Source organism: Pipistrellus kuhlii, unplaced genomic scaffold (genome assembly GCF_014108245.1).
Source record: "Pipistrellus kuhlii isolate mPipKuh1 unplaced genomic scaffold, mPipKuh1.p scaffold_m20_p_20, whole genome shotgun sequence".
Taxonomy (NCBI): Eukaryota; Metazoa; Chordata; class Mammalia; order Chiroptera; family Vespertilionidae; genus Pipistrellus; species Pipistrellus kuhlii.
In genome coordinates, this window is record NW_023425516.1 from 691,804 (window position 1) to 717,159 (window position 25,356).

General features: G+C 62.8%; 1 protein-coding gene across 3 annotated transcripts; it reads left to right on the forward strand.

Annotated features, from left to right (window-relative positions):
* Nucleotides 1–538: 538 nt before the first annotated feature.
* Nucleotides 539–24,546, forward strand: MSI1 (musashi RNA binding protein 1). 3 transcript variants are annotated; one of them, XM_036449599.2, is made up of 15 exons: nt 540–817; nt 948–988; nt 1,408–1,489; nt 1,559–1,643; nt 4,471–4,512; nt 6,019–6,111; nt 9,974–10,022; nt 11,118–11,200; nt 11,669–11,786; nt 14,351–14,431; nt 16,276–16,332; nt 19,889–19,957; nt 21,045–21,232; nt 21,663–21,726; nt 23,068–24,546. In XM_036449599.2, the coding sequence occupies exons 1-14, from the start codon at nt 759–761 to the stop codon at nt 21,702–21,704; spliced, it is 1,089 nt and encodes a 362-aa protein (XP_036305492.1). In that variant the 5' UTR covers nt 540–758; the 3' UTR covers nt 21,705–21,726; nt 23,068–24,546. The 3 variants fall into 3 exon arrangements, with proteins under 3 accessions (XP_036305495.1, XP_036305492.1, XP_045441334.1); XM_036449602.2 differs by lacking the exon at nt 16,276–16,332 and having other exon boundaries at nt 539–817; XM_045585378.1 differs by lacking the exons at nt 540–817; nt 948–988; nt 1,408–1,489; nt 1,559–1,643 and adding an exon at nt 2,479–2,691.
* The last annotated feature ends 810 nt before the right edge of the window (nt 24,547–25,356 follow it).

Consider the following 25,356-nt stretch of genomic DNA (forward strand, 5'->3'; position numbering starts at 1 on the left):
GAGGGGTTCTCATTAGGAAGCAAGCGCGGAGGGACTGGGGGAACGGACACGGTTTCCACTGGGGTGCTCCCCGCTCGGGCGGAGGGCTCCCCGAATTAGACGTTGAGTATGGGGCGCGGGGAGGGCTGCGGCCGCCGAGGGCGACCCCTAAACTGGGCTCAGGGCCCCTGGGGCTCGCGGGCGGCTCTCGCTCCGCCGGGGCCATGGGGGGTCCGCACCCGCGGGAGCCGTGGCGACCTGGGGGGCCCGGGGCGATCTCCCCCCACCAGGGAGATTGGGGATCCCCCAGGCTCCGGCGGCGGGGGGTCCCCGGTCTGGAACCCAGCTACCTGGAAGCCCCGGGCAGCGCTTCGTCCCGGGAGGGCGTTCCCGGCCCGGCCCCGCGCGGGGAGGGTGGGGTGCGGCCGAGCCCGGGCCCGGCCAGGCCCGCACCGGGGTTCGGGGGCCCGCTCCGGGGTTCGGGGGCCCGCTCCGGGGTTCGGAGCCCTCGCCCTCGGGGCCCGGGGCCGGCGGGGCGGGGTGCGGGCGCCGGGCGCGGGCGGCGCGGGGCTTTATGCGCGGGCGGCGGGGGAGGAGCCGGCAGGTCGGCCCCCGGCGGGCCCTCCCCTCGGCCGTCCCCGCCCGCCCGCCCGCCCGCCCGAGCGGGGTCGGGGGAGGGGGCAGCATGGCCTGTCCGTCCGGCCCCCTTCGCCGCGCACCTCATCTGCCCCGCGCCGCCCGCCGCCGCCGCTCCGCCGCCCCGCCGCCCGCGGCTCCCGATGGAGACAGACGCGCCCCAGCCCGGCCTCGCCGCCCCGGACTCGCCGCACGACCCCTGGTACGGCCGCCGCCGCCCGCCCGCCGCCCGCCGGCCCCGCCAACATGGCCGATGCGGCCGGCGGCCTCCGCGCCCGCGCCCCCCGCGCCCCGCGCCCGGCGCTCACGGCCCTTTGTGTCTCCGCCCGCAGCAAGATGTTCATCGGGGGACTCAGCTGGCAGACGACGCAGGGTGAGCGCCCGCGGCCGCCCGGCGCCGAGCGCCCCGGCCCGGCCCGCTGACCCCCGCGCCCCCGCCGCCGGGACAGGCGGGCGGCCGGCGAGGCGCGGCCCGGCGGGCGGAGCGGGGGGCGCGGGCGCGGGGGCCCCCAGGGCGGGCCGGGCCCCCGGGACCCGCCGGCGGCGGCGCCAACTCCGCTCGCACCTGCGGCTCAAACTTTTGTGAGCGGCTCCGGGCGGGCGGGAACCGGCCGGACCGTCCCCCCCGCGGCCCGCGGCCTCGGCGTCCCGGCCCCGGGGCGCCCGGAGCGGCGGGAGCCCGCGGGGGGGGGGTGGCGGGGGCTCCGGCCGCGGGCGCGGGGCGGCGGGCGCGGGGCGCGGGGCGCCGGGCGGGGCGGGGGCCGGGCCGGTGCGAGGCGGTGTGTGTTGCAGAAGGGCTGCGCGAGTACTTCGGCCAGTTCGGGGAGGTGAAGGAGTGCCTGGTGATGCGGGACCCGCTGACCAAGAGGTCCAGGTGAGCCGCGCCCCGCTCCCCGGGCCCCCCAGTGCCCCCCGCCCCCCGTGACCCTCTCCTCCCCGCCAGGGGCTTCGGCTTCGTCACGTTCGCGGACCAGGCGGGCGTGGACAAGGTGCTGGCGCAGTCGCGGCACGAGCTCGACTCCAAAACGGTGAGTGGCCCCGCGGCGGGGGGCCCTTTGGGGGGAGAGGGGGGCGCCGGGGCGGAGGCCCGGACCCCCGGGGACGGCCGCACGGGGTCCTGAGGGAAGGAGGGGGTTTTCTGAGCAGCAGGGCCGCCAGGCTCCCAAACTTTGTCACCGGAGTTGAAGGCGGAGAGGAGAGAGACCACCCGGGCCTGCCCCGAGATGCCCCATCTCCAGCCCCTCCGGGGAGGTGAGGGAGGCGCAGTCGCCCCCTCTGCCCCCCCCCCCCCATAGGTGCTCGTCTTCAGGCTCCGGGAGGAGGCCCGGGTGGGGCTGGGGCCGTCCCCTCCCCAAAGTGGGTGAGTCAGGGCCGCAGGGACCCAGCCCGTGGCTTCTGTGAACTGCAGCTAGCATTTGGCTCTGACCCCCCACCCCCATCCCAGACCCATGGCAGCGCACCCCTAAAGCTGCCCCCTCCCGGCCCCTGGCTTTGGGTCCCTGGGCGCCTTGCTTTGTGAGGAAAGCCCAGGCCTGCTCTCCCCGGGAAGGGAAGGGCTGGGGAGAAGGGAGCCAGCTTGGGGGAGAAACCCTCTGAGGCCGGGGCTCGGCGGCCTGTTTGGTTTCAAGCTGCTGGGACGTGTTTGCTGTTGTCCCTCTGCTCCCCGGTGTCCTGGGCTCTGCAGGGGCACTGGCCGGGGCCCCAGCTCCAGGGGAGAGGGGGAAGGAGAGAGTGATAGGAGGGGTTCCCCTGTGAGGGGGTGACCTGTGACTGGGGAGCCCAGGGGCTGGGACAGTGTGATCGCTCTCTGCACTCCCCCGTCTCCGGGCCTGGGCCTCCCTGCTCGGGGCAGCCGCGGGCTCCTGTTTACCTGCAACAATGGCCGGTTGTGCCCAAGAATTTGTTAAGTTGCCGCCCGCCTGTCCCCACTCCTGGCGTCTCGGCCAGGGCTCCCACCCCTGCCCTGGCGATGAGCAGCCGAGGCCAGGCCTCCACTTTGCGGCTCTGAAAGGCTCCTCTTGGCTCAGCCCGAGTGACCCAGGCCGGGAGTGGAGAGACAGTGGCCTATTGTTTTTGGTGATTATCTGCCATCGAGCTGCCTGTTCTCCTGCCGTCCCCTGTCCTCAGAGTGCACGGTGGCTTCTGTGCCTCTGTGAGCCGAGAGGCTGGGCTGGGCTGGGGGAAAGGAAGGCTGATAAGGGCTAGAAGAGAGGGGAGGAAGGAGGGTGCGGTGGCCTCCTTCTGAGACGTAGAACTCAGGGGCAGAGGCCTTGTGCTCGGCATTCTCTGGCTGCGTTAGGGGTGGTGGGAGGGAGGTTGATTGTGGGGAGTCTATTTTGGGTTCTTTCACCTTTTATTTACTTGTTGGGTTTCAGTTATGTTGCCGGCTGTGAGTCAGAGTGGAGGTGGGGCGCAGCGGGATAGGGTGTATGTGGGTCTGCTGGACGGAGCTCGGGTCCCGGCTCATCTCCCCGGGGGGTGCGGTCTGCGTGGGGGGGTTTCGGGGGGGGGGCTGACTGAGGTGTGCTCCCCTGGCTGGGAGAAATGGGAGGAGGAAATATGTACAAAATCACCCCCTCGGACAGGGAGAATGGTCAGCTGTGATTTCCCCGGAGCCGAGAGGGCCTCTGGGAGAGCAGGCCCTGCCCTGGCGTGGAGTGTGCGGGTTCCCTCTCGGTGGGCGGGCTCCAGGGGGCGCCCTGAGGAAGCTGGTCCTTGGTCTGTGCCGTCCAGGCAAGAGAGCCGGTCGCCTGGAACAAGGCTGAGTTGCGGACAGAAGGAGCTTTGGGAAAAGATAGTTCTCGCCTGCGTGCGGCTGGCTGGTGACCTCGTGAAAGGTGTCCCCCGTGTGGGTGCCCGCAGCTCCGGGATGGCCGAGCCTCCTGGGCCCCGAACGGACCGCAGTGCCCCCCGCCCTGCCTGTGGCCGCCTCTCAGTCCGGGTGGAGCACCCGCATAGCCAGATGCAGGCTGCTTTTCCCTCCTGCGGGCTGCTCCCAGCCAAGGGCAAAGGTGGCCCCGGCAATAGCCGCGAAGGGCCGTTCACACAGCACCGCTCTCGGCCCCGTTATCGCATTCGCTTTCCCCAGCTGCCCCTGGGAAGAGGGGCTGCGATTGCCCCCACTTTGCAGATGAGGGCACTGAGGCTCCGAGGGGCCAGGCGAGTTCCCAAGATCACACAGGCTTGTCCCGGGGCCCGGGATTCCTGAGTCCCAGCCCGCTGGCCTTGCCCGTCACCGCAGCCTGGGCCCGGCCTCACCCCAGGCCCGCCGCGTCCTCCGCGCGCTGTTTGCGGGCGCCCTCTGGGAGAGCTGGGAGGTGTCATAACATCAGGGGAACAGGCCGAGTCCACTCCCGGTGGTTTATGAACTCTTATCTGGAGGCCAAGGCCGTTCCTTCGCAAGCCTTCAGAAGTCTGGATTGCGTGCCTCGCCTAGACAGGTGTCTGTGTGAAGTCCGTTAAGCTGGGAAGGTCCTCACGATGCCTGGCGCTCAAAGGAGTGAGACTGCTTACTTTTGGGGGGTTCAGCCGGACACCATTCTTTGCGAGCATTCTCTCCTGTGCCCTGCAGATGTCCCCAGGAGGTGGAAGTTACTCTCTGGCCGTTTTGCAGGGAGCTTGACCCTGAGGCTCAGAGAGGTTCGGTAATTTGCCTAAGGTCTTTACAGCTGGGAAGCACCTTAAGAGGGATTTGCACCCACTAGCCCGGCTCGGGGGCCCACATGCTTAACCACTCCGCCTTCCTGCCGGAGGCTGGCTCTGTCGCCTCGGTGTCCTGGCCTGAGAACAGTCCTCAGGGCGGAGAGTCCAGTGGTCACCGTCAGTGTGTGGTAACGAGGGCCCCTTCTCTTTCAGATTGACCCCAAGGTGGCCTTTCCCCGGAGAGCACAGCCCAAGGTAGGCGTGTGTCTGTCGGGAGGGGCTCTGTGACGGAGGGCAGAGATATTCCCAGCATTCCTTTCTAGGAAAGATGCTTCGGGACCTCGGTGGGGACCGGGACGGGGGGAGGTAGGATTCTCGACGTCCTTGTTCTGTAGATTGAAGACACCATGTATCCTCTTTCCCTGTGTGCCCCGGGGCAAGCTGGGGAAGGGGCGGCGTGTGCTGGAAGAAGGGGAACCTCTCGGGGGACCCGTTGTGCTATATTGGAAGCCCGTTTGGCTTGGACCCGGAGTGGAATTCTGACCTCAGAGAGCACAGCCTCGGTTCCCAGTGCCTCCGGGGGTCAGATCCAGGACAGACCTACCCCCCCCCCCCCCCGCCCCGAGGCTGAGCTGGAGGAGGTCAGAAGCGAGCGGCTTCTGACCCCGGTCACCCTGCCGCCTCTGGATGCTTGGGGCCTGAGGAGGGGGAAGGGACCTCGGAGCCCGTCACCTGCTGTCTTTCCGCCTGGGGACCGTGGCTGCCCTCCCCAGCGCGCGCTCTTCCTGGTGCCTGGCACACTTTTCTGGGTGTGTGGGAGGAACCGGAAGGAAAACAGATTCCTCGGCACTGGAGCCATAGAGCACTCCAAACTATGGTCCAGGGCAGAGGCCTGAGATGCTATTCCCGCCCCAGGGCCACTCGCCGGATCTTAACTTTTAAGCAGTTGAATAGCAGAGACAGGGAGGCTGGCTACAGAACAGGGACCCTGTGTCTGCTGACTTACCAAGTGTCCCAGGACTAGTCCCTCCCCAGGAGAGCTGTTTCTCCTTTGCAGGAGGGGCGGTGGGAACTGAGACGCCTTAGGGTTCTGAGGCCTGGTGCCCGGCTCCTGCCGCGGCGAAGGGAGAGGGCAGCGTGGCAGCGGCAGGAAGGGGCGCCTCTGGCGGGCCCGGCGGAGGGAGGGCCTGAAAGCAATTACGGGGCAGGTATGCGAGGGAAGGCAGCCGCGCGGGGAGCGCATGGTCGGAACTGGGTTAATTCCATTAAGCAGTTTGGTGACAGAAGGCGCTTTGGTGTGAGGACGGGGCTGGGAATTGCTGTGGATTAGCCATGCGCTCTGGGGTAATTAGGACCATGTGTTCCTCCTCGAACGGGACTGGGGCCACAGGGCTGCCAGAGGCCCGGCTGGGAGGCGGTGGGTGAGGAACACGTTGGCATGGCGTCCGGGGGACCCTGGGCTGGCCGTGGCCTCTCCCAGGGGTAGCGGGCGGGGTCTCAGTTAGGCTGTATGGTCTTTAGGGAGGGCATTTCCCCATAAGACCCCGGGGAGGAGGCGCACTGGAGCCAGCCAGGGTGTGGGGTGCACAGCTGCCTGGGACAGGCCTAGAGGCGGGGGCCGAGGGGGAGCTCAGGGGGGTCTTCCGAGAAGCGGGGGCCACAGAGAGCCCGTCAGCTGGCGCCCTGGCAGGAGGCACGCCCCTGCTGGTGGCAGTAGGCCACGGGACTCAGATGCCCACTCTCCCCTCCTCTCCCCGACAGATGGTGACCCGGACGAAGAAGATCTTCGTGGGGGGGCTGTCGGTGAACACCACGGTGGAGGACGTGAAGCAGTATTTTGAGCAGTTCGGGAAGGTGGGTGAAATCGGGGCGCTTACTGGGGGTGGGAAGAGCCGGGGATTGGTCAGCAGGGAGCAGAGTCCAGCCGGTCACTCCAGCGGCCACGGAAGGTGAAAGAGGGGTGGGTGCTTCTGAGGGTGAGGTGAGGCCAGCCCACGGTGCAGGCTGCTGGCCTGTCTGAGGGCCCCACCCCCTGGCCGCGTCCCCGGGGACAGAGCGCACAGTAGCTCTCTCTGTTGTTGCCCTTCCCGTGTTTTCCTCTCACTTATCTCCGTCCCCGGGGGAGGCTGCACTCCGCAGCCAGTTCCATCCAGTCCCCGGGCCTCTTGGGAGCCTGCACCTGTCCGGGCCATGGCAGCACCTTCCCCCTCTCCTTCCCGGTGAGGACGATACGGAGGCGATAAATAGGGCTCCCACTGCACCCCGCACTCGCGGGCACAGGCGGGAGCTGGGGCAGGAGCTGGGGAAGGGCTGATCCTCCAGCTGTTTGGGGGGAGGCGGTGCGCTGACCATCAGGCCCCAGGCTTGGCTCTCTGCTCTGAGATGCAGCCAGCTTTCATCTCCGGGCTGTTTGTGACATCAGACCATGGGGTGTCCCCAGGAAGGTGAGCGATGTCAGAGTCAAGGTTCCACGGAGAGACGGCAAAGGGGGGACCCACGAGTTAATCTGAGGGTGACGGGTGCTGTGTGCTCAGTACCGGGTCCCTGGCCCTCTCCTGCGCCAGGCAGGCTGCAGGCTGGCTCTCACTTTCCCACCCAGGCGGCTGCAGTTCCCTGTGGGCTAAGGGCAGGAAGGTGGCTTGGGAAATGGGGTGTGAGCTGGCCACTGGGTGAGTTTCCGGCTCCCTGTCTCCGGGGGGGAAGGGAGAAGGTGAGAGGTCCCTGGGCCACGGATGCTGGCGGCGCGGGGGTCTCCGTGGGGACCTGGGTCCGGGGCGCAGGGTGGAGACTGGGTCGGGGCGCAGGGCGGGCCGTGGGGACCTGGGTCCGGGGCGCAGGGTGAGTGGTGGGGACCTGGGTCCGGGGCGCAGGGCGGGCCGTGGGGACCTGGATCGGGGCGCAGGATGAGTGGTGGGGACCTGGGTCTGGGGCGCAGGGCGGGCCGTGGGGACCTGGATCGGGGCGCAGGGCGGGCCGTGGGGACCTGGGTCCGGGGCGCAGGGTGGGCCGTGGGGACCTGGGTCGGGGCGCAGGGCGGGCCGTGGGGACCTGGGTCCGGGGCGCAGGGCGGGCCGTGGGGACCTGGGTCGGGGCGCAGGGCGGGCCGTGGGGACCTGGTCCGGGGCGCAGGGCGGGCCGTGGGGACCTGGGTCCGGGGCGCAGGGTGAGCCGTGGGGACCTGGATCGGGGCGCAGGGCGGGCCGTGGGGACCTGGGTCCGGGGCGCAGGGTGAGCGGTGGGGACTGGGTCCGGGGCGCAGGGTGGGCCGTGGGGACCTGGGTCGGGGCGCAGGGCGGGGACTGGGCCGGGCGCGGGGCGGGGCCCCGGGGGAGGCCGCCCGGCGGCGGGCCCTCCCTCCCGGGGTGTCTTTGTGTCGGAGCGGAGCGGCGGAGGGAGCGGCGGCCCCGCACTAATCGGATCCAGCAGCTGCGATTGGAGGCCGCTGCCCCCGGGGCCGGCGTCGCCATGGCAACCGGGCCCCAGGAGAAGCCGGCAGCGCCGCGTCTTTTGTTCGGGCCTAAATCGGCGTTGGCATGTGAAACCGGCCCGGGAGGCCGGGGACCGGGGGGAGCCGGGGAGCCGAAGAATAGGCTGCCGGGGAGCGGGGACAGCCGGGGGGACAGCCGGGAATGCCAAGGGCCCTGCGGCGGGGGACCCCCCCCCCCCCGCCCGGACCGAGGGGCAGCCGCCGAGGGGGGAACAATGGTCGCCGCCATGGCTGCCACTCAGGCTTAGCGGCTGCCGAACTTGGCGGCTCCCACCGGTCAGCAGCCCCGCCGCTCCCCTCCCCCTGCCCGGCCCCCCGCCCTGCCCCGGTTCCCATGGCGACCGGAGCCTATTAAGGACACCGCGCTGGGCGCCTCTCCCCGCTGCCCGGGGGGAGGGGGTGCTGGGGGAGGGGGTCCTCCGGGCCCCACCTCCCCCCGCCGCTGCCCTGGCTCCCCGCCTGGCCTCGACCCCAGGCCCCCGGGTCTGTCCAGCCAGAGCTCAGGGGGAAGGGTCCGGGGGTCCGGAGTGATGGATGGGCCGGGAGACTGGGAGGAAGAAGGCAGAGAGGGCTGTGCATTTGGGCCGGAGTCAATGTGTGAATCAGGCAGGGACTCAAAGCTGTCCCCAGGTTCTCAGTTCATTCATTCGTCCGAACAATAATTACTGAGCCCAAGTCAAGTGCTCAGTCGGCTGGATACGGTAACAGCCGGCACCGCGCTGTCCACTCCAAACCTTCGAAGGCCGTGGTGGTGGGCTGCCCTCCCCAGCTCGGTCCCCTCCGTGATAAAGCAATGATAATAGTCGTTACTTATTAAGCACTGACTGTATCCCAGGTGCTAGGAGTTGAGTGTTACACGCTCTCATTTAACTCCTCCCTGTAAGACACTCTCACACCCATTTCACAGATGAGTCACCTGAGTCAGGGAGACAGAGCCTCTTGCCCCAGAGGACCCACCAGCAAGTGCAGGGCCTGGGGTGTGAATTCAGAGCCTGAGCCTGATGCGGCCCTCCTGGGCGGGCCTCCTCCTGGCATCGCTGAGCAGGTTTGGGATTGGGACTCGGAGCGGGTCCTTCAGGATGAGCGTGAGGGTGAGGCTCCCCAGGAGGCCAGCAGGGCCCGAAGAGGCCATTTCCTCCTCAGAGTCTCAGGGACCAGCCACCTCCCGGCTCGGAGGGTCCTGGCGCCCTCAGGGGGGGTCCGGCACTGTCCCACATGGCGCTGTGTGCGCTGCAGGGATTGTCCCCTCCTTTAAGGAGGCGGCAGGCCTGGGGAGAGAGCGAAGGGGAGTCCAGGAGAAGCTGTGCTCCTGCTTCAGGCAGTTTTCCTTCACCCCTTGGGTGTGTGTGTTGGGGGGTCAGCGGCTGGAATGCGGTGGAGGGGGAACAGCCCTTATTTCCACCAAGGATGAATCAGACCTTCGCTTAACCCCGTGAGCTAGCGGACCTTGGCTGGAGGGTGAAGGGCCAGGAGAATCAGCCGATGCGGGCACAGGGGAGGCGGTGGGGGGGTGGGAGGGAAGCTAAGGCCTCTGGCTGACCAGGGATCCAAGGGGTGCCCTGAGGAAGAAGCAAGAAGAGCAGCCTGGGGTCCAGGGAGGGAGGAGAGGAGGGGAGACCCTCCCCTTTCCTCAGCCCGGTCTCTCCCCCAGTCAGTGGGAGGCCAGCAGCCCAGGCCCTGAACTCCACGTGGTTTAATTACGGCCTCTAGCAAAAGGAAGCCTCAATTAGAGGAGAAGCTCTGGACCGGAGAGGGAGAGGGGCGCTGAGACTGGCTGAGAGGCTGCCGTCCTGGCCTTTCGCAAAGAGGGGAGAGGCTTCTGCTTCCCCGACTCCGGTCTTGATCTTGTATTTCCTCCCCTGCTGCCCACTCAGTGCCTCTTCCTCCCAGGCTTGATCTAAGGCTTGCTGTGTGACCTTAGGCCGGTGACTTCACCTCTCTGATCCCACTTCCTTCTGTACAAAATGAGGGTCTTGACGCGCAGGGAATGTGGAGAGGATCATGGGACAAGGTGCCGGGCACATACTTGGCGCTTAATATTTGCTGGCTGGCCCGTCGGGAATCGGGGGGTGGGAAGGGGCAGCTGGGGTTGCGGGTAGGAAGTTGCCCCCAGCGCGGGAGCAGGTTTACGAAAAAGCCTGGGCTGGGGAGCAGGGGACGGAACAGGCGTGGGAGGCCCCCTGGTCTCTGGAGTGGGGACCCTCCCACCACCAAACGGCTCTGTTTCAGGTGGATGATGCCATGCTGATGTTTGACAAAACCACCAACCGGCACCGAGGTGAGCACGGCCCCGGCCCCTCCCCCTCCCGGGCCGGCCTGCCGGGCCTGTGGTCAGCCAGGGGGCTGCAGGTCACAGCTGCCCTTTCATCTCTCCTCCTGACATCCTATCCCCGAGGATCTGCATCCTCTCCCGGGCCCGGCCTTACAGAAGGCTTTTGTCCCGCCGTTTCCTGTGCTAGAAACTTGCAGAATTGCAGACACCCGAGAGGAGCAGACTCTCCCCCGGCCGGGCCCTGCCCCCACTCGGCCTGCTGTCTGCCCGGCAGTGTCTGCACTGGGCTCACCTTGTCCCTGGTAACCGGAGCGCGGGCCAGGCTGCCCCAGGGTCAGGCTGACTTGCCGACTCAAAGCCCCAGGCAGTCTGCTCCTACCACTGCCCTTCACCCCCACCCCTCAGCGGGGCCCAGCCCCCCACCCCAGCTCCCTCGCCCCTGAACCTGGGAGCTTCTAGGCCACGGTGTTTGCACAGCCTGGTTGTTTTTCTCCCAGAGGCCTTGCCTCTCAGACTCCCATTCCGTCCCTGGGGCGCAGGGGAGGAGGAGGGCTCCCGCTCCAGCTGCTGCAGGACTTTGGGCCTTTAACCTGCTCTGGGAGGGAGGAGGGGCGGAGGGTGCCGCTGTGTGTGGGCCTCTGCATGGGGAGGTGTCAGCGTCTGAACGTTTGTGTGTGTGTGTGTGTTGTATCGGGGTGACTGTGTACTGGGCACAGGGTCTTTATGTGTTTGGGAGCACGTGTGTGAGTCTACCTGTGTGAGTGTGTACACTTTTGTGTGCGTTTACACAAGGGTCTGTCTGTGTGTGCTCTTCCCTTCCTCTCTGGAAAGCATCTGAGAGGAGAAAGGGCACGTGGAGTGGAATTCCGGCAGGGCTCTGCCCCTTTCCCTCGCTGTGTGATCTTGAGCACATCACTCGCCTTCCTGAGCCGTGGCGGTCACGTCTGGAGTTTGGAACCAGAAGCCGTCTGGGCCGGTGCTGAGAGGGTCCTGGCTGAGGGCTCTCAGGCGCTCCCCTGCCAGAGGGAGTGGTGGTGCTGGTGTGACTCGGGGCTGGGTTTGGGCCATGAGCCCGGTTCTGACCCTGTGTTTGCCCGCTAGGGTTCGGATTTGTCACGTTTGAGAGTGAAGACATCGTGGAGAAAGTGTGTGAAATTCATTTCCATGAAATCAACAACAAAATGGTGAGCTGGGGTTGGACAGGGTGAGGGGCGGAGAGAGGCTTTGGCGCCTGGCTGAGCCGGCCAGGGGCGCCCAGCGGCTCTGGAGGCGGCAGAGGGCTCAGTCAGGGGGTAGAATCAGTTCCCCACACCCTGACAATCTGCATGGCAAGGTGTTTGCCCCTGTAGCGGTTAAAAAGCCTGGGGTGGGGGAGGCGGAAAGCAAAAACTTAAAAAAGCCTGGATTGAAATCCTCACCCCACTACTTGCTGGTCTAGTCATTGGGCAGATGGTTTTCGCTCTCTGAGCCTCCATTTCCTCATCTGTAAAATGGGAGTGACCGTAGCACCTTCGTGATTGTGAGCATTCAGGAACTGGTGCCTGCAGCCAGCCTGTTTGCACGGTGCCTGGCGTGTGGTAACGGAGATGAACAGTGAAGAGGCCGGGGAACGGGAGGGCCGGGGGGAGGACTGACACCGGGTCTCATTGCAGGTGGAATGTAAGAAAGCGCAGCCAAAAGAGGTGATGTCTCCGACCGGCTCAGCCCGGGGCAGGTCCCGAGTCATGCCCTACGGAATGGACGCCTTCATGCTGGGCATCGGCATGCTGGGTACGTGCCGGGCCTGCACCCGCAGCTTCTCCCTGCCCAGCTGAGGCCTCGCCTCCGTGGTCCGCCCTTCGCTCCGGAGTCTTTGGGTGGAAGTGGGGACCCAGGGCCTCGGGTCTGCCAGGCCTGCCAGAGTCGGGTAGTTTGTTGTGGGGCACTGCCCTCTGCTGGTGGCCAGAAGAATGGTCCAGCTGCTCTCTCCTTGGTCTTGTCCTTCCATCCATTCATCCATCCAGGAAATAGGTATTGAGCAACTGTAAATGCCAGGTGCACTGTGCCAAGCAGCACAGCAGTGACTCCCCTTGGACCTTTACGGTTTGGCATGGAAAACAAACAGTAATAACATACACGGGTTTAGGATGGAGGAGTGTAGGGTGCCAGGGGAGCATGGGTCGTAGGGCACGTAACCAAGACTTGGAGAAGCCAGAAGAGAAGATCCATGTGAGCTGAGTCTGCAGACTAAGCGGGAGCTAGGGGGAAGGGAGGGGAGAGTGTTCCAGCAGCGGGAGCAGCGCTCACAAACACCCACTGGCCTTTGGGGAGGGAGAAAGGCTGCAACTGATGCTGATGGAGCAGCTTCTGAGAGGCCGCGCCTGGCCTCACGGGGTTTCCCATCAGTGGGAGACGGGAGTGGATTGGCAGTGTCCCCACAGGGGGACGAAGCCGTGGGAGTCCGAAGAGGGACCGAAGCCGCAGGGGTGTCGGGGAGGTCTCCCTGGCGGAGGGGAGGGCTGCCTGAGCCTCAGAGGTTGGGCAGGATCAGCGCCGCTCGGGGCCCCGATGGAGGGCGGACAGTCTGAGCCGGGCCCGCAGGAAGCTCAGTTTCCCGGAGAGACAGGATGTGCCCGCACAGGAAGGGAAAGTACAGGGGTCTTTATGCTGGGAACTCGGAGGAGGGGAGATAATGTGGCTAGAGGGCCAGGTTTGGGGTCACAGATGGGGCGGTTGAGGACAGCACCCTCCAAACGGTGCATGGTCTTCTCTTGAAGTTTTGGGGTTGGTTTTGTTTGTTTGTTTGTTTATGTGGAAATAGTTGCAGACTTTCGGAAGAGTTGAAAACAAAGTAGCACAGAACATCCATATACCCTTTACCAGATGCATCTGTCATTAACATCATACCCACGTCTTTGTCATTCCCTCCCTCCCTCCCTCTCTCTCTCTCCCCCCCCCTTTCCCTCTCTCCTCCCTCTCTCTCCATATGTATGTCCACACACACATAATAAATACTTGTGAGTAAATCACATGCATTATGGTCCTTTACCCTTAAATACTTCACTAAGATCAGGGATATTCTCTCATGAGACTATGTAATAATTGTCAACTTTATACATTGATATTGGTAGGGTATTTTATCCTAGCCCACCTATTTCTGACTTTATTAGTTGGCTCAGTAACGTTCTCTGGAGCACTTTTTTTTTTAAAATATATTTTATTGATTTTTTACAGAGAGGAAGAGAGAGGGATAGAGAGTTAGAAATATCGATGAGAGAGAATCATCGATCAGCTGCCTCCTGCACACCCCCTACTGGAGATGTGCCTGCAACCAAGGTACATGCCCTTGCCCGGAATCGAACCCGGGACCTTTCAGTCCGCAGGCTGACGCTCTATCCACTGAGCCACACCAGTTTCGGCTCTGGAGCACATTTTTGCCTCCATGAACGAGCCCTGGGCTAGATGCACGCCTCGCCTTTTGTTGTCCTGTCTCCTCAGCCTCCTTTGATCTGGAACACGAGAAAGTTTTCTTTTCAAGGCGATTTGTTCTTTATCCTGTGTCAAGACTGAACCCAGGAAAGGGAGTCCTCTGACAGGTGGTGGGAACGGCGGCGGAGTGACTGGGAGCCTGTCGGTGTGAATCCAAACCCCTTTACCCCGTGGCCGTTCCTCCGAGCCCTGGTTCCCAGCTCCGGGTGTGAGACGCCAGCGCCTGCTGGTGCTGGAGGCTCAGGAGGAGATGGGGAAACAGGAAGTCCGCACTTAACCGGGGCTGCAGAGGGAGAAGCCAGGGGGTGATAGGTACATATTGTAACCCTTGTGGGTGACCTCTCTGAGGAGGTGACACTGGGCTAAGGTTTGCACGGTGACAAGGAACCCGTCATGTGAAATCCGGGGTGGGGTGAGCGTTCCGGGCGGAGGAACAGCATATGCAAAGGCCCTGAGGTGGAAAGGGGCTTGGGGAACAGTAGGGAGGGGAGGTCAGCGTGGCTGGGGCGCAGTGACCAGGGACAGAGCTGATGAGGACAGGAAGGAGGCAGGAGCCAGAGCAGGAAGGGCCTCGGCAAGGGTTTGAATGGCTCTTAGCCAGTAAGCGTCCCCTCTCTCTGAGCCTCCGTTTTCTGACCTATAAGATGGGGTTCTCGGCAGTAAGGATTGCTTAGGGTCCTGATGAGGTTTAAGGAGAAAAGCTGTGCGTGGGCCGGGCCCGGGGCTCGGCATGTGGAAGGTGCCGGTGGTGGGACTGGCTGTTGCTGGGAGATGACGGGGGAGGGAAAGGAGTGGCTCAGAGTTCCCGCTGCTCAGGGTCCGAGCTGTCGGTGAGGCCTCTGACCCCGGTCCCCTCACCCCCCCAGGTTACCCCGGTTTCCAAGCCACGACCTACGCCAGCAGGAGTTACACCGGCCTCGCCCCCGGCTACACCTACCAGTTCCCCGGTAAGCCCGGCTCAGTCCGCTGCCAGCATGTCCCCGGTCCCCGGTCCCCGGTCCCCAGGCCGTCTGGTGTGTGGGGGTGCACGGCTGGGGCTGGGGGGCTGCCTGCGGGGAGTTTGGAAGGAAGGGCATGTCTGAGGAAGGAGCACCTCTCCCCACCCGCCCCCTCCCCCTTCTTCCCTTCCCCCTTCCCTCTCCCCCCTCCCTCTCCCCCTCCTCCTGGAAGCCGGGGCAGGTCCCTCCCAGGCCGGCCTCCTGTCTCCTCCCCACCCCCACCTCCACCACAGAGGGCACAGGCTTGGGTCAGCAGGCACCAGGGTCAGCAGGCACCGGGGTCAGCAGGCACCGGGCACCCGGGCGTGTCTTTCTGGACACGGGGAGGGCCACGTGCCACGCTGAGCCTTCCGAGGCCAGCGGGACCCCTGAGACCCGGATGCTGGAAGCGATTTAAAACATGATGCTCAGCCGAAACCGGTTTGGCTCAATGGATAGAGCGTCGGCTTGGGGACTGAAGGGTCCCGGGTTCGATTCCGGTCAAAGGCATGTACCTTGGTTGCGGGCATATCCCCAGTAGGGGGTGTGCAAGAGGCAGCTGATCGATGACTCTCTCCCATCGATGTTTCTAACTCTCTATCTCTCTTCCTTCCTCTCTGTACAAAATCAATAAAATATATTAAAAAATAATAAAAAATAAATTCATTTAAAACATGATGCTCAGCTCCCTCATCTGTGATTCAAAGCGAACACAGCTCTCTGCCTCCGAACGCATGGCAGGACGCCCGCCAGAGCTTTGAACTCTCCCGTGATGACTGTTCAGTGTTGTTTTCTTTGAAATGTCAGATTTTTGCAAGGCTCTTGGTCTTATTTTTATAGGGTCCCTCGGCAGGTGCCTCGGCCCCTCGGGCTGCCTGGTCGGCATTCTGTCTGACCCTGACAGCAGTCCCAGGGGGGAGGGCTGACGGTCCCCTTGTATCGGTGAGGAAATGGGCTCAGAGGGAAGGGAGAGGTGACTGGCTAAGGTGACTGGACCAGAAAGTTCTGGAGCCGAGAGCCCACCTGAGCCTGACCTGCTCCAGGTCATCGCTTTTACCATGCTGCTCCCCCAGCTCCTCCTTCCCCCAAAAAATAGGAGTTGAGGAGGATTCTGGGGGATGTTGAGGTGCAATCTCAAGCCTTTAAAAAAAAAAATTAAAAAAAAAAAATATATATATATATATATATTTATATATTATTGATTTTCCACAGAGAGGAAGGGAGAGGGATAGAGAGCTAGAAACGTTGATGAGAGAGAAACACCGACCAGCTGCCTCCTGCACACCCCCTACTGGGGATGTGCCCACAACCAAGATACATGGCCTTGACCAGACTCGGCAATCTCAAACCTTTTAAGAAACATCGGCCTGGCAGGTGTAGCTCAGTGGTGGAGCCTTGACTCATGAACCAGGAGGTTATGGTTCAATTCAAACCAGGACTCATGCCTAAGTTGCCAGCTCCATCCCCAGTAGGGGGTGTGCAGGAGGAGCCAGTCAATGATTCTCTCTCATCATTGAAGTTTCTGTCTCTCTCTCCCCCTTCCTCTCTGAAGTCAATAATATATATATATAGCAGCCCCGCTTTGCCCGTGCCCAGGGTATAGATGGCACCTCTACTCTCTCTCTGCGCCTGTCTCTGTCCTCTGTGTCTGTCTCCTCCCCTGCCTGGCCTGCTGGGACTGTGCCCTCCCCCTCCCCAGCTCCTGGGTCCTGTGCATGGCCTGCCCCCACCCAGTGTCCCTGTGGGTGCCTTTGTCCCCGGCCACACCCGAGGGCCCCCCTGCACCTCCCTAAGCTGTTTGCGTTTCGTTGCAGAGTTCCGTGTCGAGCGGACCCCGCTCCCGAGCGCCCCCGTCCTCCCCGAGCTTACAGGTCAGTTGCTCGGACTCCGTTCACCTCGCAGGCGCGTGGGCGGGAGAGGAGGACCCAGGAGCCCCCCGGGGGAGGGGCGGTGGACTCCCCTCTCCTGCCTGCAGTCTCCCGCTGTGGATGCGCAGCCCGCCTGGGCGCCGGCCAGGCCGTGAGGACATGGCCCTGGGGGTGGAGCGTCGGGCCAAGGTCAGCAGATGGAGGCCCAGGCCCCCATTCATCCACTGGGCAGGCATTTCTCCGGCGCCCCCGTCAGCACCACGTAGGCTGCAGGCCCGGTGGGGAAGAGGCCAGGGCTCAGACCGGGGCAGGGCGGGCCAGGCGGGGACCTGGGCGGACGGCGGGCACGCCCAGCCGGCCCTGCGGTGGGGGGGGGGGGGGGGGTGCCCACCCAGTCCGTTTGGACCTCATCTTCCAAGAGAAGCCGGAAACCCGGCTTTTGCTTTCGAAGGAATTTTCCAGTTGCAGTGGGACCTTGTTTCTCGATCCGAAGGCTGTTTGAAAAGCCACATCACGTTTAGCAACAATGCAGATGTAATTAACCCGGGACAGACCCCCAGGCGGCTCCCTGCTGTCACCTTTCTCTTACGCAGCACATGTCTGCTAGGATACCTCATCTACAGAGGAACCCTTCAAAAACAAAAAGATGTGAAATTTAGATGAAAATTTAACAAAGAGGAAAGGAAGTATATAGCAAAAAGGAAAATTTCACAATAATTATAAGCAGCAACGAAAGCAAAAAAAAACACGAAAATCTTTACAGCGCAATGTCCTGAGACTTTTTAAAAAATATATTTTATTGATTTTTTTAGAGAGGAAGAGAGAGGGATAGAGAGTTAGAAGCATTGATGAGAGCGAAACATTGATCAGCTGCCTCTTGCACACCCCCCACTGGGGATGTGCCCGCAACCAACGTACATGCCCTTGACCGGAATCGAACCCGAGACCTTTCAGTCCGCAGGCCGATGCTCTCTATCCACTGAGCCAAACGGGTTTTGGCTGTCGTGAGACTTGAACAGCGGTAACTGACTCGTTTGAACATTCTCTCCTGTTTGTCACGTGAGAGATGCGTGTCATACAGGTATCAGCAGGAAAGGGTTGTCAGGTTAAGAAGTGAGATGTTGCCGAGACCGGTTTGGCTCAGTGGGTAGAGCGTCGGTCTGCGGACTGAAAGCGGGTTCGATTCCGGCCAAGGGCATGTACCTTGGTTGCGGGCACATCCCCAGTGGGGGGTGTGCAAGAGGCAGCTGGTCATTGATGTTTCTAACTCTTTGTCTCTCTCTCTTCCTCTCTGTAAATAAACAATAAAATATATATTTTTAAAAAATAAAATATATCTTAAAAAGAAAAAGAAGTGAGATGTTCCAGAAACAAGGCTCCCCTGTATTTTTAAGTGTTGGCAACAAATTCCAAACTTTGAACCACTGCGGGCCACACGAGACCTATTCGGGCAGAGCCAGGCCTCGGCTGCCCATGGGGACGTCCGGGCCAGTGGGTGCAGGTGCTGGCCTTGGCCATTTCTCCAACCGGACCCTCCGCTTGGCGCCGAGCTGGGGGCCAGGCCGAGGGGCAGGGGGGCGCTCACAGGTGAGGGGGCTGCGCGGGGTTTCCCTGCTCCACCTGCTTGCCCCTCCCCCACACCCGGACTCCCCCAGCCAGCCGTGCGTGGAGGATGGATGCTGCTTCCGATGAGACCTTCCCTCCAAAGGGTGCTCCGGGGCCCCCCAGGTTGGGGGGGGGGACATGGGGTGCAGAAAGGTGGGGTGATAGAGGCTCTTCCCCGGGTAGAGTCGGGGTTTGGGCAGCGATGGGGGAGGAGAGAGGCACCTTTTCTACCCGATGGAGAACACTGTGTGAGGACCCGCTGTGGGCCCCGGGGCCCGGCGGCGCAGAGCTTGCCGTCTGGAGAGGAAGCGGGTGCTTAGTAGGCAGGTGAGCAGCCCTACTCCGAGGTGGGAAGCAGGAGCTCGGCCTGGCCACACGCGTGCCTGTGGGAATGCCTGGAGGTGCCGAAGCACAGACGGAGCCCAGCCCTGCCCCTGAGGGGAGGGGAGAAACGCCCCTCGGGCGTTTTGGAGGGGGGGGTCCCTCCTAGAAGTCTGGGATCTGAACTCTTCTGTTTTTTATTTATATTTTTATTGATTTTTTTTTTTACAGAGAGGGATAGAGAGTTAGAAACATCGATGAGAGAAAATCATCAATCAGCTGCCTCTTGCACACCCCCTACTGGGTATGTGCCCGCAACCAAGGTACATGCCCTTGGCCGGAATCAAACCTGGGGCCTTTCAGTCCGCAGGCCGACGCTCTATCCACTGAGCCAAACCGGTTTCGGCTGAACGCTTCTCTTGCCTTCAGGAGATGTGAATAGACATTATTCATCACGGCAGGTGCTGCTCCCAGCTGGGCAGGCACAGCAGTGAGCGAGCTAGAGCAGGCCCTCCCTCCCGGAGCTGTGACGGGGGGGGGGGGGGGGGGGGGGGGGGCGCAATAAGCAAGCAAACAAGATATTTCAGGGGTGAGACGTCTCAGGAGAACAAAACGGAGATGTGGTGCTGCATGTGGTGCAGCGGCAGTGAGAGTGGTCAGGGAAGGCTTCTCGGAGGAGGTGGCATCTGAGAGAGACAAAGCCGGCCGCTATATGTGAAGCCTCCTCTACGGTGGGAGCTGCTCTGTCCCAGACTTCAAGTCCCAGCCCGGTGGCCACGCCAGGATTCCCAGGGGCCTTTTCAGGGATCCCTAGCCCCAGTTCTAGTTCAGGGTTAGGGTGACTCCAACAGCCCCTATGGGCGCATCTTAGGATGGGAGACTGATGTTCCTGAGGGCAAACACCATCGCTGCAGACCCTGGCTGGGGGCAGTTTACAGCCTCTCTGGGGCTGCAGTGGCAAAGCCAAACAGCAGGGGGCGCTCACCCCAGTCCCAGGGAACTCCTGGCTGCAGCCAACCTGTTCTTGAAGCAGTGGTCCCTTCTACTCCGTCAGTGGACATTTAGTAAGCACCTTCTGTGTACGGGCAGGGTCCTAGGCACCGTGGAGGGTCTGGATGGAAGTAGAAAGCAGACAAAAGGAATAGCAAAACCCCTGTGTCTGGAGGGGACCGAGGAGGGGCTGAGAGGCTTGGCTGTGGTCAGGGGGCCTGGGGCAGGCATGGGATGCGCACGGTTTGTGGAGGACATGCTTCGGGGGGGGGGGGGGGGAGCGGGAGCAGGCCCGGCGGCCGAAGGGAGGCCTGGGCGCATTGTGCTCGGCCAGCAGCCCCCCGGGAGCTCCGGCTGCACCGCGGGCACTTGCACTGAGGCCGAGGCCCGTGGCAGCCCGTCACTGGCTCAGGTGCCTGGTTTGGGAAGAGGGACAAACCTCCCATTTCCTTCGGGCCCAGGGCACTCTGGAGCAGTGGCAGCTCCGGCTGAGGGCCCCCCCGTGAGTGTGCCCCGCGAGTCCAGGGGAGCAGCCCTCCGCCCTCCTGCTGCCCATCACTGCAGGGTCAGGGCACGGCGCGGCCTCCTCGGGGGGCAAGGTGCGCCCCTCCTGCCGCTCTGAGTGCCCGCTCTTCCCTTCCAGCCATTCCTCTCACCGCCTACGGGCCGATGGCGGCCGCGGCCGCGGCAGCCGCTGTGGTTCGAGGAACGGGTAAGGCTTCTGGGGTGCAGGAAGCAGGGGAGGGGTGCAGGGGGCAGAGGAGTCTAGAGGGGCCCTTAGGGGGCTCCGTATTTAATCACCCAGGGTGAGCGCGGCCCCTGGCGAGCCAGCCGGGACCAAGGCCGGCAGCTCTGCCCGCGGAGCCTAGAGGCTGGGGTGTCTAGTGACACTGTCCCCTGGGGGGGGGGCACAGGGGAGCTCCAGGCCTCAGGAAGGCCTCTGGGGGGAGGGCTTCACTTTCAGTTTGAAGGCAGAGGGAACAGCAGGTGCGCAGGCTTGGCGGTCAGTGAGCTTGTGGAGCCAGGAATGGGTGCGGGGAGAGAGGGAGGAGGAGCCAGGGCCCGGGAGGACTCGGAGCACGTTAAGTGGCGGAGGGGCGGGATGTTAGGAAACGCACAGGCTCACAGGGAAGGGCTGGAAGGGGCTCGGGAAGGACGGAGGCCTGGAGGTGAGTGAGGAGGCCGCTGCGAGGTCAGACAGATCGGGGGCCGCGCCAGGCCTGGTGGGCGGATGGGCTGGGGGGGCTCCTCCAGGAGGGGGACCCACAGGCCCCGGTGGGATGAGGCGGAGGGAGGGGTGGAAAGGGGTGGAGGGATGAGGCGGAGGGAGGGGTGGAAGGGGGTGGAGGGATGAGGCTGAGGGAGGGGTGGAAGGGGGTGGAGGGATGAGGCGGAGGGAGGGGTGGAAGGGGGTGGAGGGATGAAGCGGAGGGAGGGGTGCAGGGAGGGGTGGAAGGGGGTGGAGGGATGAGGCGGAGGGAGGGGTGCAGGGAGGGGTGGAAGGGGGTGGAGGGATGAGGCGGAGGGAGGGGTGCAGGGAGGGGTGGAAGGGGGCGGAGGGATGAGGCGGAGGGAGGGGTGGGAGGGGGTGGAGGGATGAGGCGGAGGGAGGGGTGGAAGGGGTGGAGGGATGAGGCGGAGGGAGGAGTGGAAGGGGGTGGAGGGATGAGGCGGAGGGAGGGGTGGAAGGGGTGGAGGAAGGGGTGGAGGGGTGAGGCGGAGGGAGGGCTGCAGGGAGGGGTGGGTGCGACAGGTCTGAAGGCTCCAGGGCTACCACTGTCTTCTTTCTGGGTCGCCAGGCTCTCACCCCTGGACGATGGCTCCCCCCCCAGGTTCCACGCCCGGCCGCACGGGGGGCTTCCTGGGGACCACCAGCCCCGGCCCCATGGCCGAGCTCTACGGGGCCGCCAACCAGGACTCGGGGGTCAGCAGCTACATCAGCGCTGCCAGCCCCGCCCCCAGCACCGGCTTCGGCCACAGCCTCGGGGTGAGTGGCTGGTCCTGGGGGACCCAGCGCCGGAGGAGGGAAAGGCCTGTCTGCCCCAGGGCGGAGGGCGCGGGGCAGTGAGTGAGTGAGTGTCGCCGAGAGGGAGGACGGGAAGTCCGCATTCATTCAGCGGCCGCGTCACCCCTGCCGCCGCGGGCCGGGCGCTGGGGACGTTGTGCAAACGAGACCCGCCGCCTCTGCCCCAGCGGAGGCTGGTTCCCGCGCCGGGGCGGGTGGGGGCATTCCAACAAGGTACCGCTTCTGTGGCTGCACGAGGCCCCGCCCGCCCCGCAGACCTCTCAGCGGGTCTGCAGGGGCCGTCGCAGGGCAGGGCCGGGAGGACCTGGCCGCACTCCGGGGTCCGGGGAGGAACAGGGCCCTGGCTTTGTCTGCTCCCCGGAATCTAGGAGTCGACTTCTTGTCTTCCCAGGGCCCCTTGATTGCCACAGCTTTCACCAATGGGTACCACTGAGGCAGGAGCCAGGCGGCCAGAGGTGAGGAGGGGCAGGGGCCTGGGGTGGGGATGGTCCCAGGGAGCCTGGTACCGGGAGCCAGTCCCTGCCTTCATGGCCCATCGTCCGGGGGGTCAGACCTTCCAACCAGCCATGGCCACGGAACACAAAAAGCTGTTCAGCCTGCGACATAAAAATCTAAGAGCGAGCAGGATTGGGCGCAGATCTGTTAGGATTGCTAATGCCCAGCCATGGTGAGGGTGAGGGGAATTGCAGACAGGCTCGGGGTTTCCAAAAGGCAGTCTGGCCGTGCCTACGCACACTTCGTCATTGTTTTAAAGTATGTTCTTACTGATTTCAGAGAGGAAGGGAGAGGGGGGGAGAGAGAGAGAGAAACATCAGAGATGAGAGAATCACTGACCGGCTGCCTCCTGCACACCCTCTTCTGGGGATGGAGCCCACCACCCGGGCATGTGCCCTTGACTGGGATCGAACCTGGGACCCTTCAGTCTGCAGGCCGACATTCTATCCGCTGAGCACACTCGTCCCCTTGACCCACCCACTACACTTCTAGGCATTTATTTTTAAAACTGCAAATAACTGAATTGCCCGTCCAAAGACGAGTGGCTAGCTTCGTGGGTGTGTGCCCGCAAAGGGGTGTTACACCGCAGCCGAAGCAGGTCTGCGGGCAGCTGCCCGCCCGCGGAGGACCCGCACTCAGCCAGCACACAGGGTGTGGCCAGACGTGGGCGGTGGGGGTTTGAACCAGTGACCTTTCACGTTTCTATTCGTTCAAACAACAACTTGTTGAGCGGTATTCCAGGAAAGAGGGACACGTAACAGACGGAAAGCAAGCGAGCCCCGGGTTGGAGTTCCGTCCTGCCCAGCAGAGGGCTGGGGGTTTGACTCCGGGTCGGGGCACAGGTCAGGTTTCCGGTTCAGTTTCAGTCGGGGCGATCCGGGACCAGCTGGTCCATGTTCCTCTCGCATCCTGGTTTCTCTCTCTCAAATCAATAACCATACCCTGGGGTGAGGGTTTAAAAAAAAAAAAGTGGCTTGAAACCCTAAAACAAGTTCCTTTTTTCAAATCAAGTGAGATCGTTTTAGATTGTGTGCGGGGCCACCTTAGGGGCTCAGAGGAGGCATCTCTGACTGAGATGGGGACCTCTGAATACATCCAGCCGATTAAAATCCGGGGAAAGATTAAAATCCTATTAAATTCCCAGGTCAACACTGGGACTTTGTGCAGAGCACGTGCACAAAGCCCACCTGGGGGGAATCGGGGGGAGGGGCCTGTGCACGGAGGGGGGGGTACTGTGTTCTGGGGGGCCGGGGGGTAAAGGGTTACGGGGGCTGGACACCCATGGCCTCCCTCTGTTACAGCGCCCCTGCAGCTGACTGAGGACCAGGAGGAGCCAGCGAGGGGGCGGGACACCTCACCGCAGCCGCCGCCCCCTCCCCCCGCGACTCGGACGCTACTGCCTCCCCCCCCTCCGCCCGGCCCCTGCCCTGCTGCCCGACCGCCTGGCCCCCTACTAACCTCCCCGCTTTTATTTATTTTGGATTAGCCGGTTGCCCCCGCCCTCTGGGCGCCCAGGACCCACAGAGCTTTGTGTTTAGCTAGAGCAGGCCGGGCTGTGGGCTGCGGCCCCGGGTTCTAGGCTCCTGTGCCCTCCTTTTCTCTGCCCTCCCCCCCCCCTTTTTTTTTTTTTTAAAGAAACTTTTTTAAACTATTTCTAGGTTTGTGAATGTGAAGCCCCAGGCCGCCCGGGGCACAGGGCCAGGCTCCCACCAGCTGAGAACACACATGTGTGTGTGGGGGTGGCCCTGGCCCTCCCGCCTGGAGAGGACTAGGCCAGGCCGAGCCCCTGGGCCCCGTCCTGTATCATATGTAAATACTGTGAGGTGGGCCCCACCCACAGACCCAGCGAGGTCTCCCCTGTCCGTCCCTCCCAGACACCGTTACTGTACGCTTCAGGCCTCCTCCGGCCGAGCAGGCCCGCTCTCTCAGGCCCTGGGGGGTCAAGACCGTGGGCCTGCTCACCCCGAAAACCCAGTGTGGGGCTGAGGGGCGAGGAGGGCCCGCCCAGAGTCACTGCTGGAAAGGCATTAGCTCTCCAGGCCCCCCGCCCCTGCCTGGGTCGGGCCTCGTGGCTTCTGCTCTGAGCCCCAGGAGGGGGCATCGGGGGCCCTGGGACGGGGCGGACCCCGGGGAAAGCAAAGGGCTTCTCAGGGAACCCCCACATTCTCACTGAAGTATCTCGCCAGGACGGTCCCAGGGCCAGAGCCCCCGCAGAGGAGGGAGGCCCGGGGCCTGACCTGGGGCCCAGGTTGGTGTGGCCAGCCGAGGCCCCTCGCCCCTCGGTGTCCCCCCCAGGCCTGGGGCTGGGGACCCGCGCCCCCTCCTCCTCGGTCCCCACCATAGACCCCTTGGAGAATTCCTATCTGTGTGAGGTGCTTAACCTGTTACCCTGAGAACACAAAGCAATAATCTTTGTTACTGAGATCGCGGCTGTTCGTGGTTTTTTTTTTTTTAATGTTTCCTAATAAAAGAGAAGCTGCAATTTATTGTTTTTTATTTTTAATTTTCTACACATTCGAGCTGAGTCAGGAGAGACTTAGTGCTCCCTCCTCCCTTCCTGTGACGCCCCCACCCCACCCCCTCTCCTCGCCCGTCCCTGGGCTCAGGCCCTGGGATTCCCGTTTTCTGATTTGTCTGGGGAATTTTTTAAAAGATGTTACATGGTGTTTTTGAAGCCAGCAAGTTACCACCCTCCGGCATCTCTTCTCTCCACATCTGTAACTTCTTTTTCCGGGATTTATTTCCAGTTTTAAATTCCTAATAAATTATTTGAAAACGGTGCTGGGCGTGTGCGTGTGCGTGTGCAGGCAGGTGTGGTTTGCTGAGGACCGTGTCCGCTTACTTTCTCGTTCTCCTCCCGGAACAGTATTGGGTTCGCTCCCACGGAAACGTGCCTGCCGGGTGGCTCAGCTGGTTGGAGCGTCGTCCTGCTCACCAAAAGGTTTCAAGTTCAGTTCCCAGCCAGGGCACCTCCAGGCTGCTGGTGACCCTGGGAACCGGCCAGCCGACCGGTGTTTCTCTACATGGATGTCTCTCTCCCGTCATCTCTCTAAAAAGCAGTAAAAATGTATCTTCAGAGCGGTGCGGTGCTTGAGTGTCAGCCTATGAACCAAGAGGTTATGGTTCGATTCCCAGTGTGGGGTGTGCAGGGGGCAGCCAATTGATTATTGATTCTCATCATTGATGTTTCTATCTCTCCCTCTCTGAAATCAATTTTTAAAATACGTATTTTAAAAACATGTACTCGCGCAGAAACCGGTTTGGCTCAATGGATGGAGTGTCGGCCTGGGGACTGAGGGGTCCCGGGTTCGATTCTGGTGTGGGCATGTCCCCAGTAGGGGGTGTGCAGGAGGCAGCTGATCGATGACTCTCATCGATGTTTCTAGCTCTCTGTCTCTCTCCTTTCCTCTCTGTACAAAATCAATAAAATATATTTTAAAAAATAATAATAAAATAAATAAATAAAAACGTACTTGGGTGAGAATTAAAAAAACAACAACATGTAGCTTATTTGGATATGATTTGGGAAAACTATCAAAAAGACATTTTGAGAGAAAAACCTGAAAATGGTCTTATTTTTGTTAGGCGTG

Coding starts and splice junctions, on each gene's coding strand:
- MSI1 (XM_036449599.2), top strand. CDS start 759: ATGGAGACAGACGCGCCCCAGCCCGGCCTCGCCGCCCCGGACTCGCCG. Junction 1,490..1,558: donor CCGCTGACCAAGAGGTCCAG/GTGAGCCGCGCC, acceptor CCTCCCCGCCAG/GGGCTTCGGCTTCGTCACGT. Junction 21,233..21,662: donor GCTTCGGCCACAGCCTCGGG/GTGAGTGGCTGG, acceptor TTGTCTTCCCAG/GGCCCCTTGATTGCCACAGC.